Source organism: Chionomys nivalis, chromosome 11 (assembly GCF_950005125.1).
Source record: "Chionomys nivalis chromosome 11, mChiNiv1.1, whole genome shotgun sequence".
In the NCBI taxonomy this organism is placed as follows: domain Eukaryota; kingdom Metazoa; phylum Chordata; class Mammalia; order Rodentia; family Cricetidae; genus Chionomys; species Chionomys nivalis.
The window spans coordinates 50,937,234-50,963,004 of NC_080096.1; the positions used below are offsets into that span (position 1 = coordinate 50,937,234).

General features: G+C 41.6%; 1 protein-coding gene across 2 annotated transcripts in view; it reads right to left on the reverse strand.

Moving 5' to 3' along the window:
• The window catches only part of Fggy (FGGY carbohydrate kinase domain containing), a 369,568-nt gene that overhangs the window by 318,551 nt on the left and 25,246 nt on the right, over positions 1-25,771 (reverse strand). For both annotated transcript variants that reach the window (XM_057785384.1, XM_057785385.1), the window contains exons 3-4: positions 17,093-17,204; positions 16,103-16,254 (exon numbers count right to left, since the gene is read on the reverse strand). In XM_057785384.1, the coding sequence (XP_057641367.1) occupies positions 16,103-16,254; positions 17,093-17,204 (264 nt within the window). The remainder of the gene's footprint in view (positions 1-16,102; positions 16,255-17,092; positions 17,205-25,771) is intronic.

Here is a 25,771-nt window from a genome sequence, read left to right on the forward strand (position 1 = left end):
CAGCAAAAGTAAGCGGAAAGCAATGAGAGAATGTTAAAGGGAAAAAAGAAAAGAGGGAAAAATGTATGGGAACACAACAATGTCCCCGATGAGACAAACCATAGGGAGAGAAGGACAAAGGCTGCCTTGCTCTCAGTCTGCACACGGTCTTTCCTTTGGATGGATGAAGTCATGTCTGATGTCACTGTCTCTGAGTCAAATGCCCCTCAGAGGTGGAAAGGGTGATACCTCATACTGACTCCTATTGCTGTGGACACGAAGGGCTAACTCCCTGCTCCTCTGCTTAGGAGCACTGCTTGGCCTACTCTCGAATTGTATGGAATAAGGAGAATCTCTTCTCTGCTCAGAAAGGATGCTGCAGCCATGAGAGAGCATAGAGCCTCCTTAGATTTCAGGCTGACGTCCTTGTAGTGAGGGAACTCTGTGGCTATTGGGCAAATGAAATCTGTCCCGTGATATTCCAAAAGGAAATTCAAACCATATAAACAGCCTTCCAAGGACCTCGCTGAACTCAGGGCTTTTCACCTGCTTGACAGATCTCAGTTCATCAAATGCCACCACGACCATTCGCAAACTCCACAACCCCTAGTACTCATGACCCAACTCCAGTTCATCCCCAGGACAACTCCCCTGTTCCTGAGCCCTGTGAACTAGAAACTGCACAACTTGAACACAACTTGAAACAGAACCCCAGCTCTCCCACTCAGGGGCTACAGCACATAGGGTCCTCTTAGCCTATCTTACTCATTCAAATAGGAATTGAGTGGGGTTCGTGTTCAAATGCACAAATGTTATTTTGGCAATATCCTGCTATAAGTTTCTAGTGGACTTTTCTTCATCTTGTTTCCAGGTCTGAAGAACAGAGAGGTCAAAGAGGTCAAAATCTACATTCCCTTTTTACAGTTACTTGTTGGGGATCCCACTCTACAGACTGCCTTGATTACTTTTGTTGTGGTTTAGGTAAGTGCCCCACAAAAGTCCATAAAACTAAAGGCAAAGGAATGGTGGCCAGGCCGTGCGTGATTCTGCTAGAAAACTGTGAGACTTTAGAGAGGTGGGTCCTCAAAGGAGAAAGCTGGGGCAATGGGGGCTGGGTGCTAATCTTCCTTGATTAAATATATAAATCACTTTTAAAGAGTTTAACTATGCATACGTGATAGGGGTGTCCATCAGCATGCAGGTGGCTGCAGAAACCAGAAGCACTGGGCTCGTGCTGGAGCTGGAATTCCAGGCATTTGTGAGCTGACTGACATGCGTGCTGGGAGCCAAATTAAGAACAGTACACACACTTAACCACCAAGCTACCTCTCCAGCTTCTCTTTCAGCCTCTGACTACCAGGAAATGAATAGTTTTCTCTATCACATTCCTTAAATGATATGCTGCCTTGCCACAGTCCCCAAAGCAAGGGCCCCTTGATCATGGGTTGAAACTTTCAAAAGCATGAGCCAAAATATAATATATATGTTAATATTATACACTGGATTATATATATAATATATATTAAACAGGGTCTCATTCTGTAGCTCGGGTTTATGTAGTGAAAAAAGGAATTTGCTTTTTGTAGACCAAACTGAACTTGAATTCACAGAAATGCTTCTGCCTCTGCCTTCCAAGTGCTGTGATTAAAGGTATAAGCCATCACGTCTGGCTATCTCAGAAATTTTTATACAAGCAGAAAGATGACTAGCGTACCTTTAATAGTAATTTTAAAAAGAAAGTTCTTTTTAAATTGTTTTAGCTTGGAGAATAGCTTTTTTCATAATGAGGTTTTATTTTGCAAATAAAAATTTCATTTTGCTATATACTAATGCCATCAAAATAAGGAAATATTCAGTGACAGCTTTCCTGACCAAATGGCTTACAGAGCTTTCTAGAGTAGTCATATGGGAACTAATGAATGCCTCTGATTTAAACCTGACAAAAATGATAACATTACTATGGTAACTTTGTTATATAGTGTTAAGAAGTTTATAAATTATTAACTCTACTAAAAATTACATGTATGCATTCTTTCCTAAAAACTGTCTGTAAAGATTAAGCATAATTTTTGTCAAGGTCTGGCCCTCTGAACAATGTAAATTCCATCCCCCTTCACTCTTGGATTAAATGACTCCAGAAACAAGCATACCAAAAATATAGCCCAATAATCAACTGTTTTGTTATTATCACTATCACAAGCAATCAAGAGTTTGCTTTAGTCCCTCTTGATACACAGTATTGCCAGGGAAACTATTTCATAAATATGAACACCAGAGCCAAAGGTACATGAGCTGCCTAAATCCTGCAGAGAATAGGAACAAAGACTAGAGGGAAACTCTGCATGAACCATGGACTCACCTCCTAAAACCACCACCCAGCTGCTGTTTCCCAGAGCAGGGGACATGTTCAATAAATACTTACACAGTGGTTCACTCTCTCTCAGGTCTCTGGGCAAGTCTCTCACCCGCCCCACCCCTCCAGTCAAGGCCAGACCACATGGCTGCATACCAAGGCAGCTGCAAGAGGCATCTCTCTGATGGTCCCTGACTCTCCCCTCATTTCTCACAAAATGCCAGTGCGGAAGGAGTTCAGAGGTTATATGCATCAGTTGTTCTCAAATGCCAAAAGCATGGTGCCAGTCCATGGAGAAAATATTTCACTAATTAGTGGTTAAGTAAAATTTAAAATAATAATAGAAAAATAGCTATTTTAGTAAAATTATGAAAATTATAAATACATACTCAATTATTTGGTAAAAAGGGAAACTGCATCTCCTAATCGCTTTCTTTGCTTTAACTTGGGTAAGTTTCCATACTCTTCAACATATCATTACTAAGGGAAAACCCATCCATCTTACAGTGTAGTCCCCTTAGCTTTAGGGTCACAGATGCAGAATCCTTTTTCAGAGCCCTGGAGACTGAGAAGGGACAAGGGACTAACTGAGCTATTCACTTGCTCTATTTACACAAATTTGGGAAGAGTGTACAGGAGAAGAGGCGGGGTTTCTAAGAGGTCTTCACATGGCCCTGGGGCTCCTAAAAGAGTTTCTGGGCTGGAATTTAAAGCGGAGAAGGAAACTGAAGGCCTTCCTCTCAAGTGTGAGTCTCCAAATGGGAGTCAAACTTTGGATCTAAAATTTGGAGACATTCCCACCCCTCCACCCAAAGGGTAAGGGATGGAGGGATAACTGTGACTGGAATGTAAAATGAAATTTAAAAAAATTAAAAATCATTAAAAAATTAGAAAAAAATTAAACACTGGAAATATTAATAGCTTTTTGATTTATAGTTCATATTTACCTTAAAAATTCACAACAAACAGATGTGCTACATGGGATCCAAAATGTTCAAATAAGGATATGATTCTCTAAACGTCTCATATATAGAATACACAGAAGTACCTTGATTGATTAAGGTTAGAGCTGGACAAACTAGCCCTTATGACTTTTGTTTAAATCCAAGTCTTACATTCAGTAGCACAGGCTAGGAAGTGAGTGGTGCTTAGCATAAACAAGGTCACAGGTCAAACTTCTAGCACAGGGGATAAGGGTGGCACTGGTGGAGTGGGGAGGCTTGAAAAATATTAGTAGAAAATTCAAGTCTGCATTCCAGCATTAGCAAGGCAGCAGGTCGCAACTAATAACCTATCTAATTCTTTCATCCTTGGTTTTTACGTGTTCAGAGACAAAATAACCTTTTTCTCACTGGATGTTCACAGGAATAAATAAGAAAGCACAGTATGAATGAAGCCATAGGCGGGTGTTGATCATGTCTGTAGTCAAGCAGCATGTATTCAGTGTCTTATAAAGGTCTTTAATTTTTTAAACTGCTTCCTGGGTATAATATCTGAGGCTACTTAGACAGTGCAAGATGCACATTGGTAGATACTTGGATACATAGTGAGAAAGCAGCAGGTAACTGGAGGATCTGAGTGTTCACTGAAAAAATTGTGTCCACTTTTCTGTATGTGTAGAATTTCTATTTAAAAGAATCCTAGGAAAGAAAGGCTTTCATATCTTCTTGCTCCAGGTCCTAGAAATAGGAGTTGACTGAGGTACAGAACAAGCCCGGCTCCCTCCTGGCCTCTCCATCAGGCTCAGTGCTATGTACGGGGTAGTTAGAAAAAATCTAAATCACTGAATGAATGAATGAATGAATGAATATATTATGACACGGCACAACAATGATTCACATTGTGAAGGCAAGAGGTGGGAGCAGCAAAACCAACCAAAATCTTCAGAGAAGTGAGGCTTAACACTACAGAAGAATCTTCTGTTTAATTTAATTTTATTTTTTGGACTCTGGTCTTCTGCCTCCTGAAGGAACATGACTGGCCCTGGGCCTCCAGGATCCCAAGGTGACAGTTCATATGCTGATGAGTAACAACAGGACAACTGCTTCCTAAGTGTCTTTCTGACTTCCTCTAACGGGTGTGATGTGTTTTAGCTATTGTGCACAAAGACCTTTATTAAACTCAACAAACCATCTATTCATGACAAATGGGTATCAAGCCACCTTTCTCTTATCTCGACTCCTAGAGGTTATGGGCATGCATGCACAACAGTTAAGAAACCAGGCAGCAAGCAAACTGGGCATGTGCTCTGAGTACTACAGTGTGGTGATATTTTGTTTGTGCTCTAACAAATAAAGCTTGCCTGAAGATCAGAGGGTGGAGCTAAACACTAGTTAATCATAGAGGTTAGGCAGTGGTAGCACACACCTTAGATCCCAGCACTTGGGATCTCTTGCCTTTGATCCCAGTTCTTGGAATGCACACACCTTTAATCCCAGCAATAGGGAGATAGAGACAGGAATATAAGGTGGGTGGAGACCGGATCTTTAGCCTTTAATTTGAGGGTTCAGTAGAGGTAAGAGGTTTCTCTAGTTGTTGGCTCCTTTATTTCTCTGATCTTTCGATATTTACCCCAATATCTATCTCTGAGTTTTTATACTTAAGACCAATAGAATTTGTGCTATACTACAATCATCAGTTTGCCTGGTCAAGAGACATGGATTCCTTCAATAAACATTGACTGTATTTCCAACGCCAAGCACCAGGCTCAGCTCTGGACACTCAATAATAAGAAGAGATCTGAGCCCTTCTCCTGGGGAACTAAGAATCCAACAAACCAAATGAGGAAGAACACAGTGTCACAGAAAAGCAAAACAGAGTCCAAAAGAACTTCAATGAGACCCTATCCTCAAACCTGATAGGGGAAGATGCAGAGACGCACAACCAAATGTTAGATGGAGAGAGAACCCAAATTAGAGATCTTCATCAGGTCCCTACCCTTGGAGCTCAGGGAACCCCATGGAAGAGGGGGAGCAAGAAATGTAGGAGCCAACAGGGCCCAGGGTACCAGCAGAGCATGGCTCACGGATTTCAACTGGGAAGTGGCAATCATGGAGCCTGCATGGGTCTGTGTCAGGTCCTCTGCATATATGATATGGTTACTAGTTTGGTGTTTTTGTGGGACCCCTGATAGTGGGAGTGGGGCTATCTCTGGCCCCTTTTTTCTGCTCTTGGGACCCTTTTATTCCTGCTGGGTTGCCTCGCCCAGCCTTGATGAAAGGATTTGTACTTAGTCTTGTTGTATCTTGCTATGTCATGTTCAGTGAATGTCCTGGGAGACCTGCTCTTTTCTGTGGGGGATGGACCTGGAAGAGAAAAGAGGTGGAAGGATAATGGGAAGGACAGGAGGAGGGGAAACCAGTTGAGATATATCAAAAACAAAAAATATAAAAGATTTGGGAGGCAAATAAAGTTCAAAAGGGATTAAATTTGAAACCTGACTGAAAAGAAAAAAGAAATGAATATAGGTCAAAGACTATCAAAAGCCATAAAGTAAAATACACAAAGAATACTATTACAGTAATAGCTGGCATTTTTTAATATGGCTAGGTAACCTGATGAGCAACTTTTCTTTTCCTAGTGTACATTTTTCCATCATCCTGTTCTACTATAAAACTAAGACAGAACTTATATAGCATAAGTCAAATATGTAAATTGGAGTAGGAGCTCAGAGTACAGGGTTCTGGCCTCCTTGTTCTGTGTGTATTTGAGGACAGCTTACAACAGAAAACCCTGGAGAAAACCCATCACGCACCCCAGGACAATGGACACTACCAGATTCAAGGTTCAGTTGCTGGGGTATCTGATCCTGACGCACAATGCTGTGGTACAAGCATTCTAGAGAAAGACTTTTTGATTAGCAGAAAAGTTTTAGCTTCTCCTGTAAGAAAAGGGGAAGAACTTGGGGGGGGGGTGTACTCACTGCCAGAGTGCAAGGGCATAGCAGAGAGTTCACGACCCTCATCTACTTCCTAGAGCCTGTATTCACAACGCTTGGGAGATAAGTCCCAGACTTGGGTAACAGATCTGAAGCCAATGGATAGGCCCTGGTAGAAAGGATAAATAATCCTCTAATCCTCGTTTTCCGTGATGGGAAAGAGATAATAAACTCAGATTGAGCATACAGGAGATCTTTACTTTGGAAGGATATGTTCAGGAATCAAACATGGCAATAATTCAAAATTGAACGCACACATCCATACTCCCATGTATATAAGTGTTTACTGTATTATTACCTTGAGTTACCTAGTGGAGCTCTAGATGCTGGACAGCACATGGAACAATCAGGTCCAATGCAAGGTAATAGTTCCCAAGTTAGGGATAACACAAAGGACGTTACACAGGACACAGAGGAGGGCCCTAGTCAACACTAGATGGCAAAGGTCAAGAATGGCTTCCAGGAGAAGGGGAATCTGAGTCTTAGGCAATTCATATGTATTCAAGGAAAGGGAAAAATTATTATAGGTTTGCCAGGAGGAAGAAAAAAAAAATTAAGCAAAGACCCAGAGGTGTAAAGAATATGGCATGGAATCACAGCCAATGACCAAGGAATTCACCATCTGGAGAGTCTTTCCATTGCACTCAGTATTTGTTATAGGAAAAGTAATGATGGATTCCTTGAACGAGTTCCCACAGCCTGGATCTCAAATGCAAGCGCCTGGAAGGGAGGGCTGGAAAGGGAAATGATTAACAGTTTGGGTGCGGACCGCTGTGCCAGGAGGGATGCCAGCCCCTCCAGCAGGGCAGGCCTTCTCACACCAGCCACCCTCATGTACCGCTATGTGATCCTGGAACTGTCAGCTTCTTTCTTTTTCCAGATATGCAGAAAATCTAGACTTTTATGAGAAATTACTTAGTCTTTAAGTATTGGAAATATTCAAAATTGCTTTTTTTCATATACGGTGGATCGAACAAAACTTGTCTAAGGGCCTGACTGGGTCTGTGGGCTACCATCCTATGACAAGCAGGGGGGAATAACTGAATGACTTTTAAGAGTAAGAAGTAAGGGGTGATGGTTAGAGCCTAGGCATTCTGGCAGGTTGAGCCAAGTAAGAATCTGAAAGTAGCTCATACCCTTTAGGGATGCCATGGAGGCCTTCTAAGCCTTGGTTTCCTTAGCTGTACAATGATATGTAAATAATGGAGTTTACATGAAATTCCTCAGTGATATTTAGGGAAATAGGTCCAAGAAGAAAATAATTCCCCTGTAGAATAACCAAAAAATCTGGCTGTGGTTACAAGGCTATTTTTTCATTGGGAATTATCAAGAAGCAAAGAATGAAATTACTATTCCCACAGCCAAGGATCCAATCAAGGACGGAGCCCCACTAGTGATGCTTTCTTTCTCTGCAACTCATCTGTTTTCTGTATGAATAATTCCTCTGAAGACATATATTTAAGAGTCTGTGCATTCAATATTTTAATGTTTTTCTCTCTAACAATCCAGTATAAGTTTTATTGTCACACAAATACTTACTATCTGCCTAGCATAGCATCACACCAGAATGGCTTTTTTTAAGTCATAAAAACAGATTGTGTCACACCCATATTTAAAACCAACCAGCCCTATCCTACTGCTCCGAGAATAAAGTTCAAACCAGCCCTGGGCTCCAAGGCTGGGCATGCTCTGGTCTGGCCCCTTCTGAGCACACCACAGCCTGCTCACCACCTAGCTCAGAAGGCCCACCGCTGCTAACCTCCTCAGCGGATTTCATGAGGTGAGTTCCTTCCTGCAGGGAATCCAATGCCTCTTCCTAAAAATCTCATCATTCTGGTCCAATTAAACTACCAAAATGAATCCTAAGCTGTCTACCCCAAATCCTTCACAGCATTTTCCAGAAAACAAAATCACTGTATATACATATATATATCTGCCTTCGTGTTTATTTTCTGCCTCTGTAAACTAGATCTCCAGAAGCTATCTAGGTCCTTCACCTCTTTTATTTACCTGGAGATCCCCAAATCTTAGCACAGTGCCTATCACCCAGGGCCCCCTGCTAAAGGAAAAACAAAAATACAAGCCCACCACCAAGTGCTCACGGCTTCGGAGCCTCTGAATTCTGCCACCTACTGTCTTTTCCTGAACTAGTTCATGGAGAGCATGGCAGAAACAGTGGGGTAAAATGGCGATGAACCCATATTCTGAATGGAAAATGTCAAAGCTCAAACCTCAGCCTGGACACTTACTAGCTGAGTGATTCTGGGCAATCTCCATGTTTCTGTACCTATTTCCTGATACATAAAAGATGATATTTACTTCATAAATGGTTGTTAAGGATTAGATGAATTAATGGGAATAAAAATTCTTGCAAATACTAGATATGCAGTATCTCAGTAACATTGTATACTCACTAACCACTGTTGGCAACTACTTCCTGCCTCTGTTCTCTCAGCTTGGCTGGCCTATTTCTCTTCTGATCAGACTAATTTCCCAGCAGCAGAGCCTCCTTTTGGATATCCAGATAGACTGATGCAGGTGCCTACAGAATATGGGTGGAGAACAGAACCCTAACAAAGCTATTGGTTTCTTCTCAGGCCAGAGAATATAAATCATTTAACTCTTTTGAGCTTCACCTTCTTCATCTGTAAAACAAGGAAAATAAAATGTACTCCACAAGAGTGGTGTCACAATAAAATGATCTTTGCAAAATAAAATGTTGGTAGCATGGGGGCTGGAGTTCCTGGTCAAGTTTAGGGAGAGTGGGGATAAGATTCTCACTGATTGCCTGGTCCGGGCCGGGGCCGGCTGTCTTTGTGCAGGTATCACTCAACGACTGGGCCAGTCTGGTCCTTTCCTGCTTCCTGCTTCCTGCTTGTCACTGACAGCCTCACATGTTCGCTTAACCCCTAAGCTTGAAGCATAATCCTCACAAAGCATTGGCCATACGTACAGGCCAGCTCCATGAAGGAAGACATTCTAGTGTTTAGAATTCTCTCAGTCACAAATAGCATGTGGCTGAAATGCCCATCCCAAGAGAAAAGAAATATATAAATAGAATGGCAGAAAAGTGAAGCGACTTTGTAAATATCTACTGCACACACCACGTTTCAAGAACCCAGCCAAATTAAAAGAATTCTCCAAGGCCAGTATTATCACAGTCCAGGGCTCTGAGGCTTCAAGATGTTTGTTTAGCTTTTCCAGGGTCCTACAGTTGGTTAGTGGTAGCAAAAGAGATTTATACACGACACGTCTGCCTTCAAATCCTCGACAGTTTTTGCTGTCAATGTTGTAGGACCGTGCTGTGTCTTTCAAAGTTCCTCAACCTCTGGATTAGCTCCAGCACCTGAGCAGGAGTGAGAAGAATTAGGACTGCGTGTGAAATGTGGAGCAGTTTCTAAGACTGTGACTCTAGAGACGAAAAAAAAAATGGTACATATAGAGAAACCCTGTCTTGAAAAACCAAAAAAAAAAAAAAAAAAGAACATATTTTTATCTTTCAAAGAGTTCCATGATTAGAATAAATTTTAAGATGAAAGGTTTATGACATCATCAAGAAAAATGGAATAATCAAGCCACGAAAAGTAGCAACAAGAGGTGGCAAGCTTCTTATTTGACAGAAAGAACCAAATCAGTGGTTCTCAACCTGTGGGTCGCAACCCCTTTAGAGGTCAGAAAATCTTTTCACAGGGGTCACCTAAGACCTTCAGAAAACACAGATATTTACATTATGATTCATAACAGTGGCAAAATTCCAGTTATGAAGTAGCAACGACAATAATGTTATAGTTGAGGGAGGTTACCACAACATGAGGAACTGCATTAAAGCATGGCGGCATTAGGAAGGTTGAGAACCAATGGACTAGAATTTGGGAGTAAGATCTTTCTGATGCGCAGTAGAGTTTCTTCTCAACAGTTTGTACTGCAACGCACTCAACTGTTATTTCCCTCAGACGGAAGGAGCCTACCACTCCACATCCCAATACCCAGGATCCGTTCTGGACTCTACAGGGACCAGGAAAGGCATGTGAGAACCAACTAGGTCTAATGAGGTTCCGAGTAGGAACTGGCACTCCTTTCTCAGTGCATCCTGGAGCAAACAGAAGTATAAGGAATGGATGGACATTGAGGGCTGGATGATTTGTTTCATTCTCTGGAGACAATGGCAGGAGAGGGAACTGACTGAAAAGCCAGACTGCAATCTCTCCAGGCGTCCTAGAAAGGCCAGCTACTCATGTCACATTAACACAGAGTTGTCGGAATTCACATCAGCATCAGCTGTAAACTCTCCTGACCTCATGTAGCCTACATCTTGTTATGCTACAGTATTTCATGTTAATAAACACAGGCAACTCTAGCTGCTCCAGGATGGCAGAACTTAATTTACACTTGGCCTTCATTAAGATGAGAGTCAGAATCACTAAGGTCAAATGGAAAATCTCAGCTGCTGGGCTTATGAAAAATTCAACTGGCACTTTTCCTTGTATCTGACAATTCATATGAAGGAGATGCATTTCAACCTAAATCAAGCAAACCTTAAAGGTAAAGGACATGTTTAAAATCCCATATTATAAGACTAGACCCCAGTCTTTTTTGCCCAAGAGCTACACCTGTCACAGTGCATCCCTTCTGACTCAAAAGATATCTAAACTCCAAACTCAGGCTGCCTTCCTGGGACATGGTATCCCAGACTAAGGAAAAGGAACACAGAAATGGCCTCATTATGAAAGAGTGGTCAGCCCAATCAGTCTCACTGTCCTGTGTATCCCTAAAACTAACTCTGTTCTCATTGGTTCTTTCTGGAGCACCTTATCAGGCCACTGAAATTATTCAAAACTTTTGTGTTGCACTCTCTAGGCAAGGGTTAGGGACACAGTAAACAAATGGATTGGAACTGATTTCTATCCACCCACGGATTACAATGGCCAGAGGAAGCGAACACAACAGAAACCTTCATGGAAACTGACATAACATCATGTCATGTCTACAGTGTAGATCTATACTGGCAAGGGTGTAAATGGAAGCCTTCTGATTGGAGGGAAAGGCTTTTGAAGGAAGCACATGGACAGCCAAGACCGGATGTGGGAGTCCCCTTTGTGTGCTGTGATTACCATTCATGAACAAAGAAACTGCTTTGGACCTATAGTAAGGCTGAACTTAGCTAGGCAGGGAAAACTAAACTGAATGCTGGGAGGAAGAAGGCAGAGTGAGGAGAAGCCATGTAGACCTGCCAGAGACAGATGCTGGGAACTTTACCAGGTAAGTCACAGCCATGTGGCGATACACAGAGTACTAGAAATGGGTTAAATTAAAATATAAGTGTTAGCCAATAAGAAGCTAGAGTTAATGGGCCAAGCAGTGTTTTAAATAATATAGTTTCTGTGTGACTATTTCAGGTCTGAGCTGCCGGGGGGGGGGGGCAGGAAACAAACAAGTGGCCCTCTTACAACAGAGACCTATTGACAAGGAAGAGTCAGCTGCACAGAAAGCACTCTTCTTGGCAGAGGAAGATCACCTTCAAGACCAATGGGGTCAGCGAATATTTTCTTTCCAAGCCCAGACCAAATATATTTTTGGTTTTGTAGGCCACATAGTTTCTGTCTCGTCTGTTCATGTGTAACCAAACAGTTGCCACAGACACTACAATGATGATTGGATGTGGCTGTGTGCCAGTAAAGCTTTATCCCCACCCACTAAGCTTCACTTAATTTTCACGAGTCACAAAATATTCTTTTGAATATTCTTCAACATTTGAAGGTGTGAAACAATTTCCTAGCTCCCAACCGCCCCCCCTCCCCCCGGTTAACAAGTGTGACAGGCAAACACTGGAAAGGAGAGTAGAATCTGCCATTCCCCAGCCAAGTCTGAGGTGCGAAGAACCAGCTATGTTTGGAGGAGTCTAACTGGGTTCCCGTGTATGAATTAAAATGAGCAAGGACATAAATGGCATCACATACCATCCTCTGGGCCAGGGTGCATGTGGTTTTATTTATCCTAGGAATACAGTCACTAGAGGCTTCCATGGTAGGTGAGAACATTCCAGTTCTTATGCACAATTTCCTTGCCCTACGCAGTCTTCACATCCCAGCTGAAGTTATCTAAGACATTCTCTCTCCAACTTGATAACCATCAACCAAACTGCACACCAACTTAAGCCCTTAAAATGCTACTTGCCTAACCTCTTCTCCAATTACACTCACTAAAGTCCCATCTTTCTCTTGCGACTTATATGCCATACCCAAACTACATCATAGGATATGTCGAGAAAATCCTTCCTAGATTTAACTACTAGACAAAACCTCCATGTGGACCCTGAGGCTCTTGCCAAATTATCTGCTTCCAGAAAGAATTTTTTTTTCTCCCAGAACATTTTGCATGTCCCTCTATCACTGTGCTTGGAATGTCTTCATCCAATGGCTCTGTTTCCATCCATCCGACTCCCCCAAACTTTATTTACTGTATCCCATGGACTCTCTGCTTGTGTAGATGAAGGTTTAGTTCCTATTGTCCTTTTTTTTCCTGGTGTCTTTCCAGCACTTGCTGGTTTATAACAGGAACTCAGTCAGGATTTAGAAATGCAGTAATAAAAAAAGAATATAGAAATGATGTAGCAAGATGGTCAGTGGGTAAAGGTGTTTGCTGCCAAGCCTAACAATCTGAGCTCAATGCCTGGGACCCACGTGGCAGAAGGAAAGAACTAACTTGTAAAAGTTGTCCTCTGACCTCCATATACCACATGTCTGTGGATGGTGTACCCATACACAAATACACAAATAAAATAATAGTAACAAGTTATTTAATGAGTAGACAAATGGCAGCTTAATAAACTGAAGAGCACAGAATCTCACATTCTGATGGAGGAGGGTCATCTGTCTATCTGTTAATTAATAAAGAAAACTGCTTGGCCTGATAGGTCAGAACATAGGTAGGCGGGGAAGACAGAACAGAATGCTGGGAGGAAGAAGGCAGTGATGCAGATGCCATGCCTCTCCTCTCCAAGGCAGACACAATGAAGCTCCAACCCAAGATGGATGTAGGCTAGTATCTTCCTGGTAAGCCAGCACCTCATGGTGCTACACAGACTACTAAATATGGGTCAGAGCAAGATGTGAGAATTAGCCAATAAGAGGCTGAAAGTAATGGGCCAGGCAGTGTTTAAATGAATACAATTTGTGTGTTGTTATTTTGGGTGTAAAGCTAGCCGGGAGCGGGGCCACAGCATAAAGCTAGCCCTGTAAGAGCTGGACGGAACAAAAAGCAGGCCTGCTCGCCTCCTCACAACAACATTCTTGTATAAACATGTATTTAAACAGCTCTATTGAAGCTGTCTAACATTCCTGTATCTCTTGCTAATGAATGAAGAGCAATGACCCTTTCCTTATTCCCCATACATGCATGCTTTTCGTCATAGTACAAGAGTCAAGCATAAAATTGACAGAGGCTTTATAAACCCTCAGGCCAGCAGCATCTACATCACCCAACAACCTTCTAGGAATGAAACTCTTCCATTCTTAGTCCCTGCCCCAGGGCTGCTGGCACAGAATGTACGGCTTAACAAGACCTCCAGTGATTCAGCTACACATTAACGTTTCAGAAGTGCCATAAGAAGACCTCTGAGGAGATGCGGTCATGTTAACGCCAAAAGGATGTTCAGCAGGAATTCTTATGCATGCTAACAAGGCAAAGAGAAAACAAAACACCACTCCAATCTTAAGTTCACTTTTAGAAAAATGAATAAGCAGAAAAGCAATGTTTTGACCTTTCCTCAAAATATTTTAAAAGGAAATTGTATTTCTAAAAATAATACCTAGAGAATCATGATAGAACAGGCCTGTGGTTACAGCTTCCCTGGAAATTTTAGGCAGAAGAATTGCTTGAGTCCAAGAGTTCTCAGCTGTAGTGTTTCATGCCTGATGTCCACACGGAGTTTGGTATCAACATTGTGACCCCCAATCCTAGGGATCACCAGTTTTCCTGAGGAAGTATCAACTGGCAAAATGAAGCATGCCAAAAATAAACACATGGATGTTCTTAGGATGTTACAGACACTGTGGTCTCACCTAGAAATTACATTTTGACGTTATGTATTGAAGATTTATCTCAAGTACAGTACAATATAGGTCCTGAGGTTCACACATGCAGTCTCATGTAAACACAGGACCATCTTCCCAGTGCTCTGAGCCAAACTCAATACCACTTTCCTTCTATATGCCCACAAAGAGAAATGCACTCAACCATGTCCTTGTCTTGACGTTAAGGTTGGGTAATCTTGAAGAACACCACCACCCTCGTTCCCTGTCCCAGTCCAAGCGATCTACTTCATAGAGCACTTTCAGTACCTGCTGCAATGGGTTGGTATTCGGAGCAAGGTAACAGGCTTTAAATTCTCGTTGTATCATGGGTTTGGTAAAATCATATGTCCTCTCTGTCTCAGAGTCCCATGCTGATGACAGGCAGGACTTATGAGAACTAAGCTAATTGGTGCCTGGGACACCCACAGCCAGTGGCAGTGCACAGCAGTTCTGCATTCTGTTGTGTGTTTCAGCACATCTGGGTTAAGTCTTAAAACTGAACTGACCCTATTCTCCCACTAAATAGAAAGAAAAGAGAAGTCCCGGGTATAAGAACGACTTTGCCCAAAGCATACAATTGCTGAGGGCAGAGGCACAATCAGATTCTCAAAAACCCTTGACTCCTGAGAGAGACCATTTTCAAACTCAGCAACCACGGGCAGCTTTCTGCAGATTTAAATTGACAAGACAGGCAGCTAGCCAGACCTGCTCTGATAAACATGGCTCTCCTCTTGCCTCACTGCCTCCTCCATGTTCACAGATTCCCTTTCTCCACCCACCTCAATCGACAACCCGAATAACCGATGCCTCGTACCACCTGACACTCCAGGGCCAGTAATGAATCACACACGCCCTGGCTCAGGTGATGGATTCTCTATGCAGCAGACCACCGAGGGGTTTTAAGTCCGAGGTTCCCAGAGGAGGTGAACTTTCTCACCCATTCATCTCTGAGGGGAGCCATTAAGCTGACATCACCATTTTCCACACTTCATAAAGGAGCGCTAACATCTGGAAATGGAAACCACCTGCCAGAGCTTTGACCATGATCACCGTATCACTCAATGGTAGGGAAACTCAAGGGCAGGTAAAATGAGAAAGAGACATCGTGAATGTCAACAAGGTCAAAGATGAATAATTTGGGGCTACGAGTGTGTAGATAGAGAAGACTCTTGTCAGAAGAACTGGACTTGAACCCTAGCCCCGCCACTTTCTAATTGGAATGGCAATTAACCTCTCTGAACTTTGGCAGAACGCAGTATATTAAGAGAATTGGTTTGGAGTCAAGCGATCTCAAGTTCAAATTCTGACTGTCCTGCGTACTTATTGTATCACTTCTGGTGATGTGGTTCCTCCTAATGATCTTAAGTCTCCTAATCTACAAAACAGAGGCAAGGCACTATAAGGAAAGAAAAAACCACTTGGGCTTAATAATGCACACCTGTAATCCTAGCACTCAGGAAGTAGAGGCAGGATCTTGACCTTGAGGTGAAACAGGGCTACAACGGAAACCTCTGTCTCAAGACAAGGAAAACAGCCTACTGCACGGAGTAGTGGGGTTCAGGAAGATGGTACATAAAGTACCATAGTGCCTGATAACTGTGTATGAGAAAGAAAGATTAACTGCAACCCAAACAAGAAGATGGGCCCCTCCAGACTGTCTGGGGAAAACCAAACACTGCAGACTTGACAGGGCATTCTTAGTCCATGGAGAAGGAGCCCCTCAACAACTGTTAGTACCCTTCCCTCACTCCACACACTCACCTCCTTCAGCCAGAGGAGCTTTGGGGCCTGCATCTCCACAGACATCACACCACCCACGTACTGAAGGACACCATGCTTGGTCTTATTGATCCTGTGAACCTGGCTGACTGCTCGATGGTCCAGCCACATAATAACGTTTCGCTTGGAATCCCCTAGAAGACATGAGAGAAACATGCATACATGTGTCTTATCTTCTTTCTACTTCAAAGGAACAATGATGGATTCCCAGGCAAAGCACTACCCCACTTCAACAGGGATTCACGTGTCAAGAATGAGCAAAGTGTGAGTGGGGGGGACATGACTCAGTGGGTAAAGGCACTTGCCACCAAGCCTGACGACCTGCATTTGATCCCCCGAGCCCACATAGTAGAAGGAGCAAATCAACTCTTGTAAGTTGTCTTCTGACCGCCACACGTGTCAGATGTACCCCCCCACATGTACATATACACTAAATAAGTAAATGTAAAATGAACTAATGAATTTAATTTTCTTAATTGGGTTAATTAACACCCAATTATGATCTACCCTGAATGTGGGCAGGACCATCTCAAGGAGTGGGTCCTGCAGTGAAGGCGAGGGGCAGAGGAATGAAGCATCTTGTACGCACACTCCTTGTTCTTGTCTTCTGACTGCAGATATAAAGTGATCAACTGTTTCCAGCTCTGGAGGTCACGACTTCCCTGCTTTCAAGTAACACATAACCGTAAGCTAAAGTAAACCTTCTCCCCCTTAGATGACTTCTGTTGAAATATCTCCTTGTCAAAACAAAACAAATATAAAGTTCCATCTCAAGCCAATCACATATCCATTTGGGGAGATAAACCTCATGAATAGTAGCTTGTGAAAAGATGTTACAAAGGAATTATATATATATGTATACAGATCAGACAGTATGGGATCCTAGAAATGTAGGATTCTTGAACTTTAAAGTCCTAAACATAGACTTCCTCCAGCAGCAGCCTGAAGAGGAAGGGACAAGAGCAGTCCTACCTTCATGGTTTACTGGTAAAGGATGAAACTGTTTATCCAAGACAACCAAAGAGCACGTGGCATCAAACCCAAGTCCTCGGATTCGGTGTACATCAACCCCTTGCACAATTTTCTGTTTTAAAAGCAAGCAAACAAAACATAAATTACAATATCTGGGCTCTTAAAACCTTGAAAACAAGTTACTACTTGAAAGAAACGAAAGCAAAAATTTTAAATCGGCTAAAACATGTCATAAAAATGTTTAGTATCACTATTTATTTTAAAATAATTATCTACTGTGTGTCCAAAGGTCAGAGAGGGGCTTCTAGCAGTGCAATCCCACAGCTGTAATCCTAAATGAAATATGCTGACCATAAAATTACTCCTGATTGAAGCCCAACTTTCCAGGTTCCCATCCTGGAAAGCATCGTTGTTGGCTAGAGAAATGGCTCAAGGATTAAGAGTACTTGCTGCTCACTGGGTTCAGTTCCCAGCACCCACATGGTGGCTCACAATCATCTGTAACTCCAGTCCCAGGCCCCAGGGATGTATCTGGTACATTCAGGAAAAACACCCATACACAAACAATAACATTTTAGAACTTCATTTGTAGAAAATGTTATAGTTGGGTTCAAGATGTAGCTCGTGGCAGAGTCCCTGCATCCAATGCACCAGAGCCTGAATTCAATTCCCAATTCTAGAAAACCAAAACAGGAGTTTTATCATGAAGCAAACCAAAAACCTTTGATCCATGATGTCACAAAAACGTCTGAGATTTTAAAACAATCTTTGACTTTCTAAAGAAAATTTAATATCACAAAAAATACTAAAAGAACCTATAAATGAATAAGGGAAAGATAAGCAATCTGATTGAAAATAATATAAAGCAAAGGTCAAAGTATATGAAGTTTTCCAGTTGTACTACGATTAATCAAAGCAAATAAAATAGCAATTTTTGTGTCTTACATTTGCGAAAATGTTAAAGGTTAGTTGTATATAGCAGTGGCTCCAACCCTCTTAAAGCAGCTATGGTTAATTAAAATCATTTGTCAAAAAACAAAGGAAGCAGAAGAAAAAAGGGAGCAGAGGAACACAGGACAGGAGAAGGGCTAATTGGAAAGAGGAAATGGGGGATGGAGTGACATGACCATTACATACATGTACAAGAATGTGACAATAAAATCCATTATTGTCCATAATTAATATATACCAATAAAATTTTTTTAAAGAAATTTAGAAGTAACCCTTCTTGAACATTACTATACCAAAGATATTACTGGGTACAAATCTGTAAATTAATTTGACAGTACCCACTAAAATATACTTATAACTAATGGCCCAGCAATATCACTTTTGGGAACATATTTTAGAAAACTATTATGACCTTAAGTAAATAAAGTCATATATAATATGGCTACTTGCTAACAATATATTTAAAATCCCATTATATTTTGTCAAATAAATTATGCTGCATTTATACAATAGAATACAGAAAGAAAAAAGACACAAGGAAGAAATTTCTGGGCATAGTGCTATGACAGGGTCAGCAAATCTTCCTAGGAAAATAAAATATAATGCTGGATAAAATCATCAATCACAACTATTTGAAGGCTATGGAAATTGATCAAAGTTACATAATAATTTGAGAAGCATATTTTTTGAAAAATGAAATTGATGCTTAAAAGATAAAAAAAATTAAAATTTAACTCCAGGTCTAAGCAGCCTCTCGGGGAAATTTATAGAACCCTCAAGGAGGAACCTTTGCCAATGTCAGACATTTGGAACAGAGGAGAGCAGGTCCACCAAATCCTACCTGGTTAGAACTGGGTTAAAGGTCAGTTAGAAAAACATTAAGAAGGGTACTACAGAAGAGTTTTTGTCACAAACATAATATAAAAATAGTGAGCAAAATACTAGCAAACCAAATCTTAGCATAAAACCGATGTTCATGTGTAATTATGCCAGAATTTGTAAGGGTGGTTTAATAATCATTAATTAGGGAAACTCATATCTTAGTTAAGGGAACCACCTAAGGGTTGGCAAGAGACTTGAACTTGGAGTGGCTACCAGATGCCCAGGGCAATGTCCCCAGTTAGTTTCTTGGGCACCTGACGATAGGGAACCTGAAATGAACCTATCCTATAGCCATACTGATGAATATCTTGCATATCACCATAGAACCTTCATCTAGCGGTGGATGGAGATAGAGACAGAGACCCACACTGGAGCACCGGACTGAGCTCCCAAGGTCCTAATGAGGAGCAGAAGGAGGGAGAACATGTACAACAAAGTCAGGACCACGAGGGGTGCACCCACCCACTGAGACAGTGGGGCCGATCTATTGGGAGCTCACCAAGGCCAGCTGGACTGTGACTGAAAAAGCATGGGATAAAACCGGACTCTCTGAACATGGCGGACAATGAGAGCTGACGAGAGGCCAAGGACAATGGCACGGGGTTTTGATCCTACTTCAGGTTCTGGCTTTGTGGGAGCCTAGACAATTTGGATGTTCACCTTCCTAGATCTGGATGGAGGGGGAAGGACCTTGGACTTTCCACAGGGCAGGGAACCCTGACTGCTCCTGGGACTGGAGAGGGAGGAGAAGAGGAGTGGGGGGGAGGGGGAGAGGGGCGGGAGGAGGCGGAAAATTTTTTTTTCAATAAAAAAATAAATAAATAAATAAATAAATAAAATTTTAAAAAAATAATCATTAATTAATGTAACACATGTTGATGTGGGATTCCCCTCTGTATGCTGTGAATATGTTTTATTACCATTTGTTACTAAAGAAGCTGGTATGGCCTATGGCAGAGCAGAATATAGCCCAGGCTGGAAGAGAGATATAGAGGAAGTAGATGGGGTCAGAGAGACACCATGTAGCTGCCAAAGGAGACAGATGCTCCAAAACCTTACCAGTAAACCACAAGCCTCGTGGTAAAATATAAAATAATAGGAATGGGTTCATTTAAGATGTAAGAGTTGGTTAATAAGAAGCCTAAGCTATTGGCCAAACAGTGTTGTAATTAATATAGTTCCTGTGTTATTATTTCAGATCTGGGTGTCAGGGAAATGTACAAACAGCCTCAGCCTACAACATGTGTTTAAAAGGATACAGCAAAAACATAAAATTATAACCTCAAAATACTCCAAAACCATCCTTCAAAACAAACAAACAAAAAAAACCAATAAACTAATGAAAAACTAAAAGCAGAATGGAATCAATATAAACAAAAACAAAGCATCAAAAAAGCTCAAAACTAACTTCATAACTAATAGTAAAATTCATTATTGCCCCCAATAGATGCAAAGTAAGGACATTTCCATTAAGATTTCTACCAACCTGTGCGGCCATTCAAGGCCAGGGAACTAAGGGATGAAAATAAACTAAAGGAATGAAAATTGTAGAAAAAACGAAATCTAAAAGTATTTAGTTCTTTGCCGATGATACTTCACATGTTGAAAATGCTAAAAAAGAAATTAAGAAAAATTACTGCAGGGGCACAACTTCTGCTCTTGTAGTGGACGTGAGTTTAGTTCTGAACATCTGAATTGGTGTGACTCACAAGTGCTTGTAACGCTAGTTTCAGGGAGATTTGATAATTCAATGATTTATAATGAAAAGGAGCAAGCTGAGCATGGTAAGTTACAAAAAGTATACTTTAAAGAGGAAAGGAGTATCAGGAATTGGAATGGAGCTAGATCCTATGTTCAAGGAGATAAAAGGATTAAGAAATAGAATAAAGGAAGTGGTAGCCTAAATAAAGGAAGTGGTGGCCTCAGGGCACGATCCCACCCAACTAAGTTTCAAACTTGTGGAAAAAAACTAAAGAAAAGTTTAGAGCTGGGCTGGGAAGGCAGAAGGTGGCAGATCTCTAATTTTTTGCAAGCCTGGTCTACAGAGCAAGTTTCAGGACAGCTAAACATAGGCAGGGAAAGGCAGAAAGCTGGTGAAGATTTAATTGAATGATGGGGCCATATTCCAGCCTCACTAAGCAGCAGAACTTGGCAGCTATGACCACATGATTCTGTCTTTAGAGTTAAGGATAGAAAAAATGGTTATAGAATTTTCCTCCATACCTAAAGAAAGCTGCTGTGAGGCCAGTCATGTGTCAGGGGCATACCTGAATGGAGACCTAGTAGAAAGGTCATTGCATAAAGCTGTGAAGGTGAAGCCTGGATTACCTTGGAGAACCCAAGATGTTAGAGATGCCAGAACTGTAGGACTCCTGCCAAGGAGAACTGCTAACAGAGGGTAGAACCAGAACAAGAGAAAGGAGTATGTTGCAGTCAAACCTGAATGGAGTTGGAGATCTGAAGAGCATTTTGACATCAGACATGGAAATAAAAAGTTTGGAGTTTACCCAGCTGGTTTTTGGTCTTGCTTTGGTTCAGCATTATCTCACTAAATTTTAGAATGATAATGAATGTCCTGTGCCATGATATGCTGGAAGTATGTGATCTGATTTATTATTATTATTTTTACAGAAGAGTTACAGTTAAGAGATTGTCATGCATCTCAGAAAAAACTTTGGCCATTGAAACAAGTTTGAGACTGTTATAGACTATGGGGACTTTTGAAGTTGGACTGAACACATTGTTTTGCATTATAATATGTCTATAAGTCTTTCGGGAGCAGAATATGGTGGTTGGAAAAAAAATGGCTCCAAAGGGAATGGCACTATTAGAAGATGTGGCCTTGTTGGAGGATGTGTGTCACTGTGGGGGCAGGCTTTGAGGTCTCTTCTGTTCAAGCTTCCCTCAATATGAGTCAGTTGACTTCCTGTTGCCTGCAAGACGTAGAACTCTTATCACCAGCACCACATCTGCCTGCATTCCACCATGTTCCCCATCATGAGGATAATTGATAAACCTCTGAAACTCTAAGCAAGATACCCCAATTAAATGTTTTCACTATAAGAGTTGGCATGGTCATGGTATGGCTTCACAGCAATAGAAAACCCTAACTAAGACACATATACTCATATATGTATACATATATGGCATTGTCAAATAATACAAAATAGTCTCTGCGTAAAAAGAAATTCAAGGTCTATACCCTGAGACAGTAGAACACTGCCACATATATGTATATGTATATACACAAAGGGTACATATAAATCTGACACTGTTAAGATGGAAATCTCTTCAAATTAATGTACAAATCCTATATATTAAAGAAACATGGGGAAAGTAGAGATTTTAAGAATTGCAGGCAAAAATGCAAAATATGACCATTCTGGAAAAAGCTTATTGTGATTTTCATGTGTATTCTCCCTAATGATTAGTGATGTTGGCCGTCTTTTCAAAAATTTGTACCTTAATTAGGGACAGAATAATGAAAAAAAAAACTGACATCAATGTGACTGACCTGCTAAAGAGACTGGCAGATCGTCAACATAATTGCAGAGACCCTGAGGGCATTTTAAAAACCTGAGCGCTAACAACACTCCTGCAACAAACTCAAAGACACAGATTGCCAAATTGTATTTCAGAGATCATGCCCTGAGCACTCTCCTTGGGCTCAGTGCTCATAGCTACCAGAGAATCCCATTCCTTCTTCTTTTTTTTTAGAGTTTCTCCCATTTCCCTCCCCCTCCCCCATCAAGTCCCCCTCCCTCATCATCCCTAAGAGTAATCCAGGTTCCCTGCCCTGTGGGAAGTCCAAGGACCACCCACCTCCATCCAGGTCTAGTACCAACAAAGGGCCCCATGGAAATTACAGCCTTAGTTCAAACAGGCCCAGGTTAGTGGCTTTGTGGGTGACTATACTGTACCGGGATTTTACTTTTGGGCCACAACCAGCTCCCAAATCAGCCTTAGCTTTGCTCTTATTTTTAATCTGTTTCTCTTTATCTATATTTTGCCTTGGAGCCTTTTACCTTTCTTTCCTTCTGTATTTCCTACTTTCCAGTTTCTCATGTCTCAATAGTGGCTGCCTGGTTTCTGGCCCCAGGAATGTCCCTCTCTTTTTCTCTCCTACTCATTCCCATCTATCCCTCTCCTGCCTAGCTATTGGCCATCCAGCTTTTGATTAGACCAATCAGGTACCTTAGGCAAGTAAGGTACCTAAAGCAATACATCTTTAAACAACTAAACAAAGGCAGCAGAAACAAATGAAATACATCTTTACATCATTCGCAAAGGCAGCAGGAACAAATGTAACACACCTTTACTCAGTTAAAGCGACAGTCTTTGGCATAAACAAATGTAACACATTTTTGGCCAGTTAAAATAATACTCCATATCACTGTATGGTGCTGGTTCTGCTGGCACACAAGATGCACTGGTATTTCAAAAACAACCTGGGAACTGGGCAGGAGTTTGCCATAGTTTCAATATCCTCCCAGAAAATGCCTAACGGAGCCATGGACAGGGGCTGCAGCAAGGCTGAAGGAAGGTAGAACCAATGATGGCTTATGACCAGTCAACTTATTAAGAACGAGATTTCCTGAGACTTAGGGGCCCATTCCTGATGACATTAGGTTTGAATATCTTTCAGATTTATCATCTATACTGCTGGGCTTGGGACTTGCTTGCTTTGAGTCAGTTACTCTTCTATTTCTCCTTTTAGGAATTAGAATGCTTGCCTTGTGTCTGCGCCACCATTGTATCTTAGAAGTAATGGAATTTGGCTTTTGTTTTGCTTTTAGCTTGTTTCGTTGATGTGCTCAACTGAGTTTTCCTTGAGCCACAGATAAGACTTTGGATTTCTAATGAATGAAATAATGTGTTTGTGGTGTATGTGTGTGTGTGCAGATGCATCCGTGAGTGCTTGAGTGTGTAAAGGATCTCCTATTACTACTGTCCACCTTATCAGGTGACTGTCTCTCACTGAACCTGAGCTTTGTCATTTTGTCTGGGATGGATGGCCAGAGAGACATTGAAATACCCTGGCCCTTTCCCCAATACCCAAGGCTGAAGTTTGAGGCATATACCACCCTGCCCACCTTTTCTGTGTGTTCCTAAGAGATCTGAATTCATATCTCCATTGTTGTACTTGGAGTTTTAAATTCATCTTAAAATGCAGAACTTTGCCCTGTTGTGACTATTAGACCTGCAATCTAGGATCCCATTTCTTAGTATTTAATATCCACCACAAAAGAGCTATACAGAATTATTACAGATTTCCAACAAAGGCAGTATTCTATTTTTAAGTAATATTAGCAACATATACTCAAATGTTGTCATATATGAAACATCTACTATGCCAAGTGCATTATTTAGTTCCTTGGGATTTAATCCTAACAAAGTACATTAAAAGAAAAACTTAATATATTATGCATTTGTGTTTACATGGGACATTCATCAGTGACAAGCCATTCACTGTTCCTAAAATCTCTTTGTTGGGTGGCTCTGTTGGCCTCTGTCTCTGTCCCCAGAGTGCACATCAATAGGTTCACCCATGTCCCAGAGCCTATAGTTAATCAAAGAGGAAGTTTGAGAAAATATGAGTGACCCAATGAAAGCACAGAGCAGGCAGCATGGGACATAGTATCCAAAAGCCAGCTATCTCTTGGTTTCAACTCTACCACGTTTGCACTCAGTCTTTTTGAGTCTCGGTTTTCCAGAAATAAGGGAAACATAGAGGGGAAGATTGCAGGCTTTGGGGGCTTAGAGTGCTATGGAATCGGAGCTTGTCCATGCAAAGGCAGAGAACTTATCATATATCCAATGTCACACTAATTATGTCTATTTAAGGTGTTTGATACTCAAAGTATAGCATGTTCTCTGATATGGACACAAATACAAATGATAGGCAAAGAGGAACCAACAGCAATCTGCAGACAAATCTTTGTGAGGATTTATGAGTATAACTTTCTACTAAGACCAAAGGTAATGGTTTCTCAATTTATTATATGAATCCCCCAAGGCCTAGAGTGCTGAGTTCAAATCACAGTTCTTCAGTGGTATATGTCTTCACTTCTTCAAGGGGCCATTCACAGGAATTAATAAAATAATGGTGTTAGACATTAAGACAGACTTAGATAGTCAGCCTTACAAAGATACGCCTTACAAGTATACCTCTCCACACCCCCTTCACCACCTTCCCCTCCTAGCCAATCCCAGAGAGCGGCTTTCAGGGTCACAGAACCACAAGGCCTCTGGGACTCGGACATGAACTCTTATTTATGGTCTAGTTAGTGGGGAAAGAAAGCGTAGTAAACTCACTCCAGAAATCTGGCAGAAAGAGATTTCCCTTGCGAGAGACAAATCACATCACTCCTCTAAAGAATTTCCAGGCATGGAGTTTACCGAAGCCTCATTTGAGAAACTGATCCATGTCTAACTACTGTCAACTTGCAGCTCTAGAACAGCAAACAAGAGCTTGTGGGAAGGGAAGGGACTGAGCATCCTTTGTTCTTACTATGGGAATGGCTTCAATGCTGCATGTGGTTTAAATCAGCAAGCTCTGCCATATTGGGTGTAGCTATGGCATTCCCAAGAACCCCCACAACACACACGATGAGAACTGAGAGTGTACAGATCTAGCTTTTTATTCAGCTCTGCTGAGAGCAAGGGCCAAAAGCCTTGGGGCACCATGGACAGAATCCAGCTCATAGCGGAGGTCCAAGGGCTGGTACTGCACTCTCTCAAACGTGCATTTGAATGTGTCAGTTGCACAAGCATGCATAAAGTTATGCAATCCCAGATGCCCTGGGGTCCCATCATCCCATTACCTGCATAACCTCCACACTCACT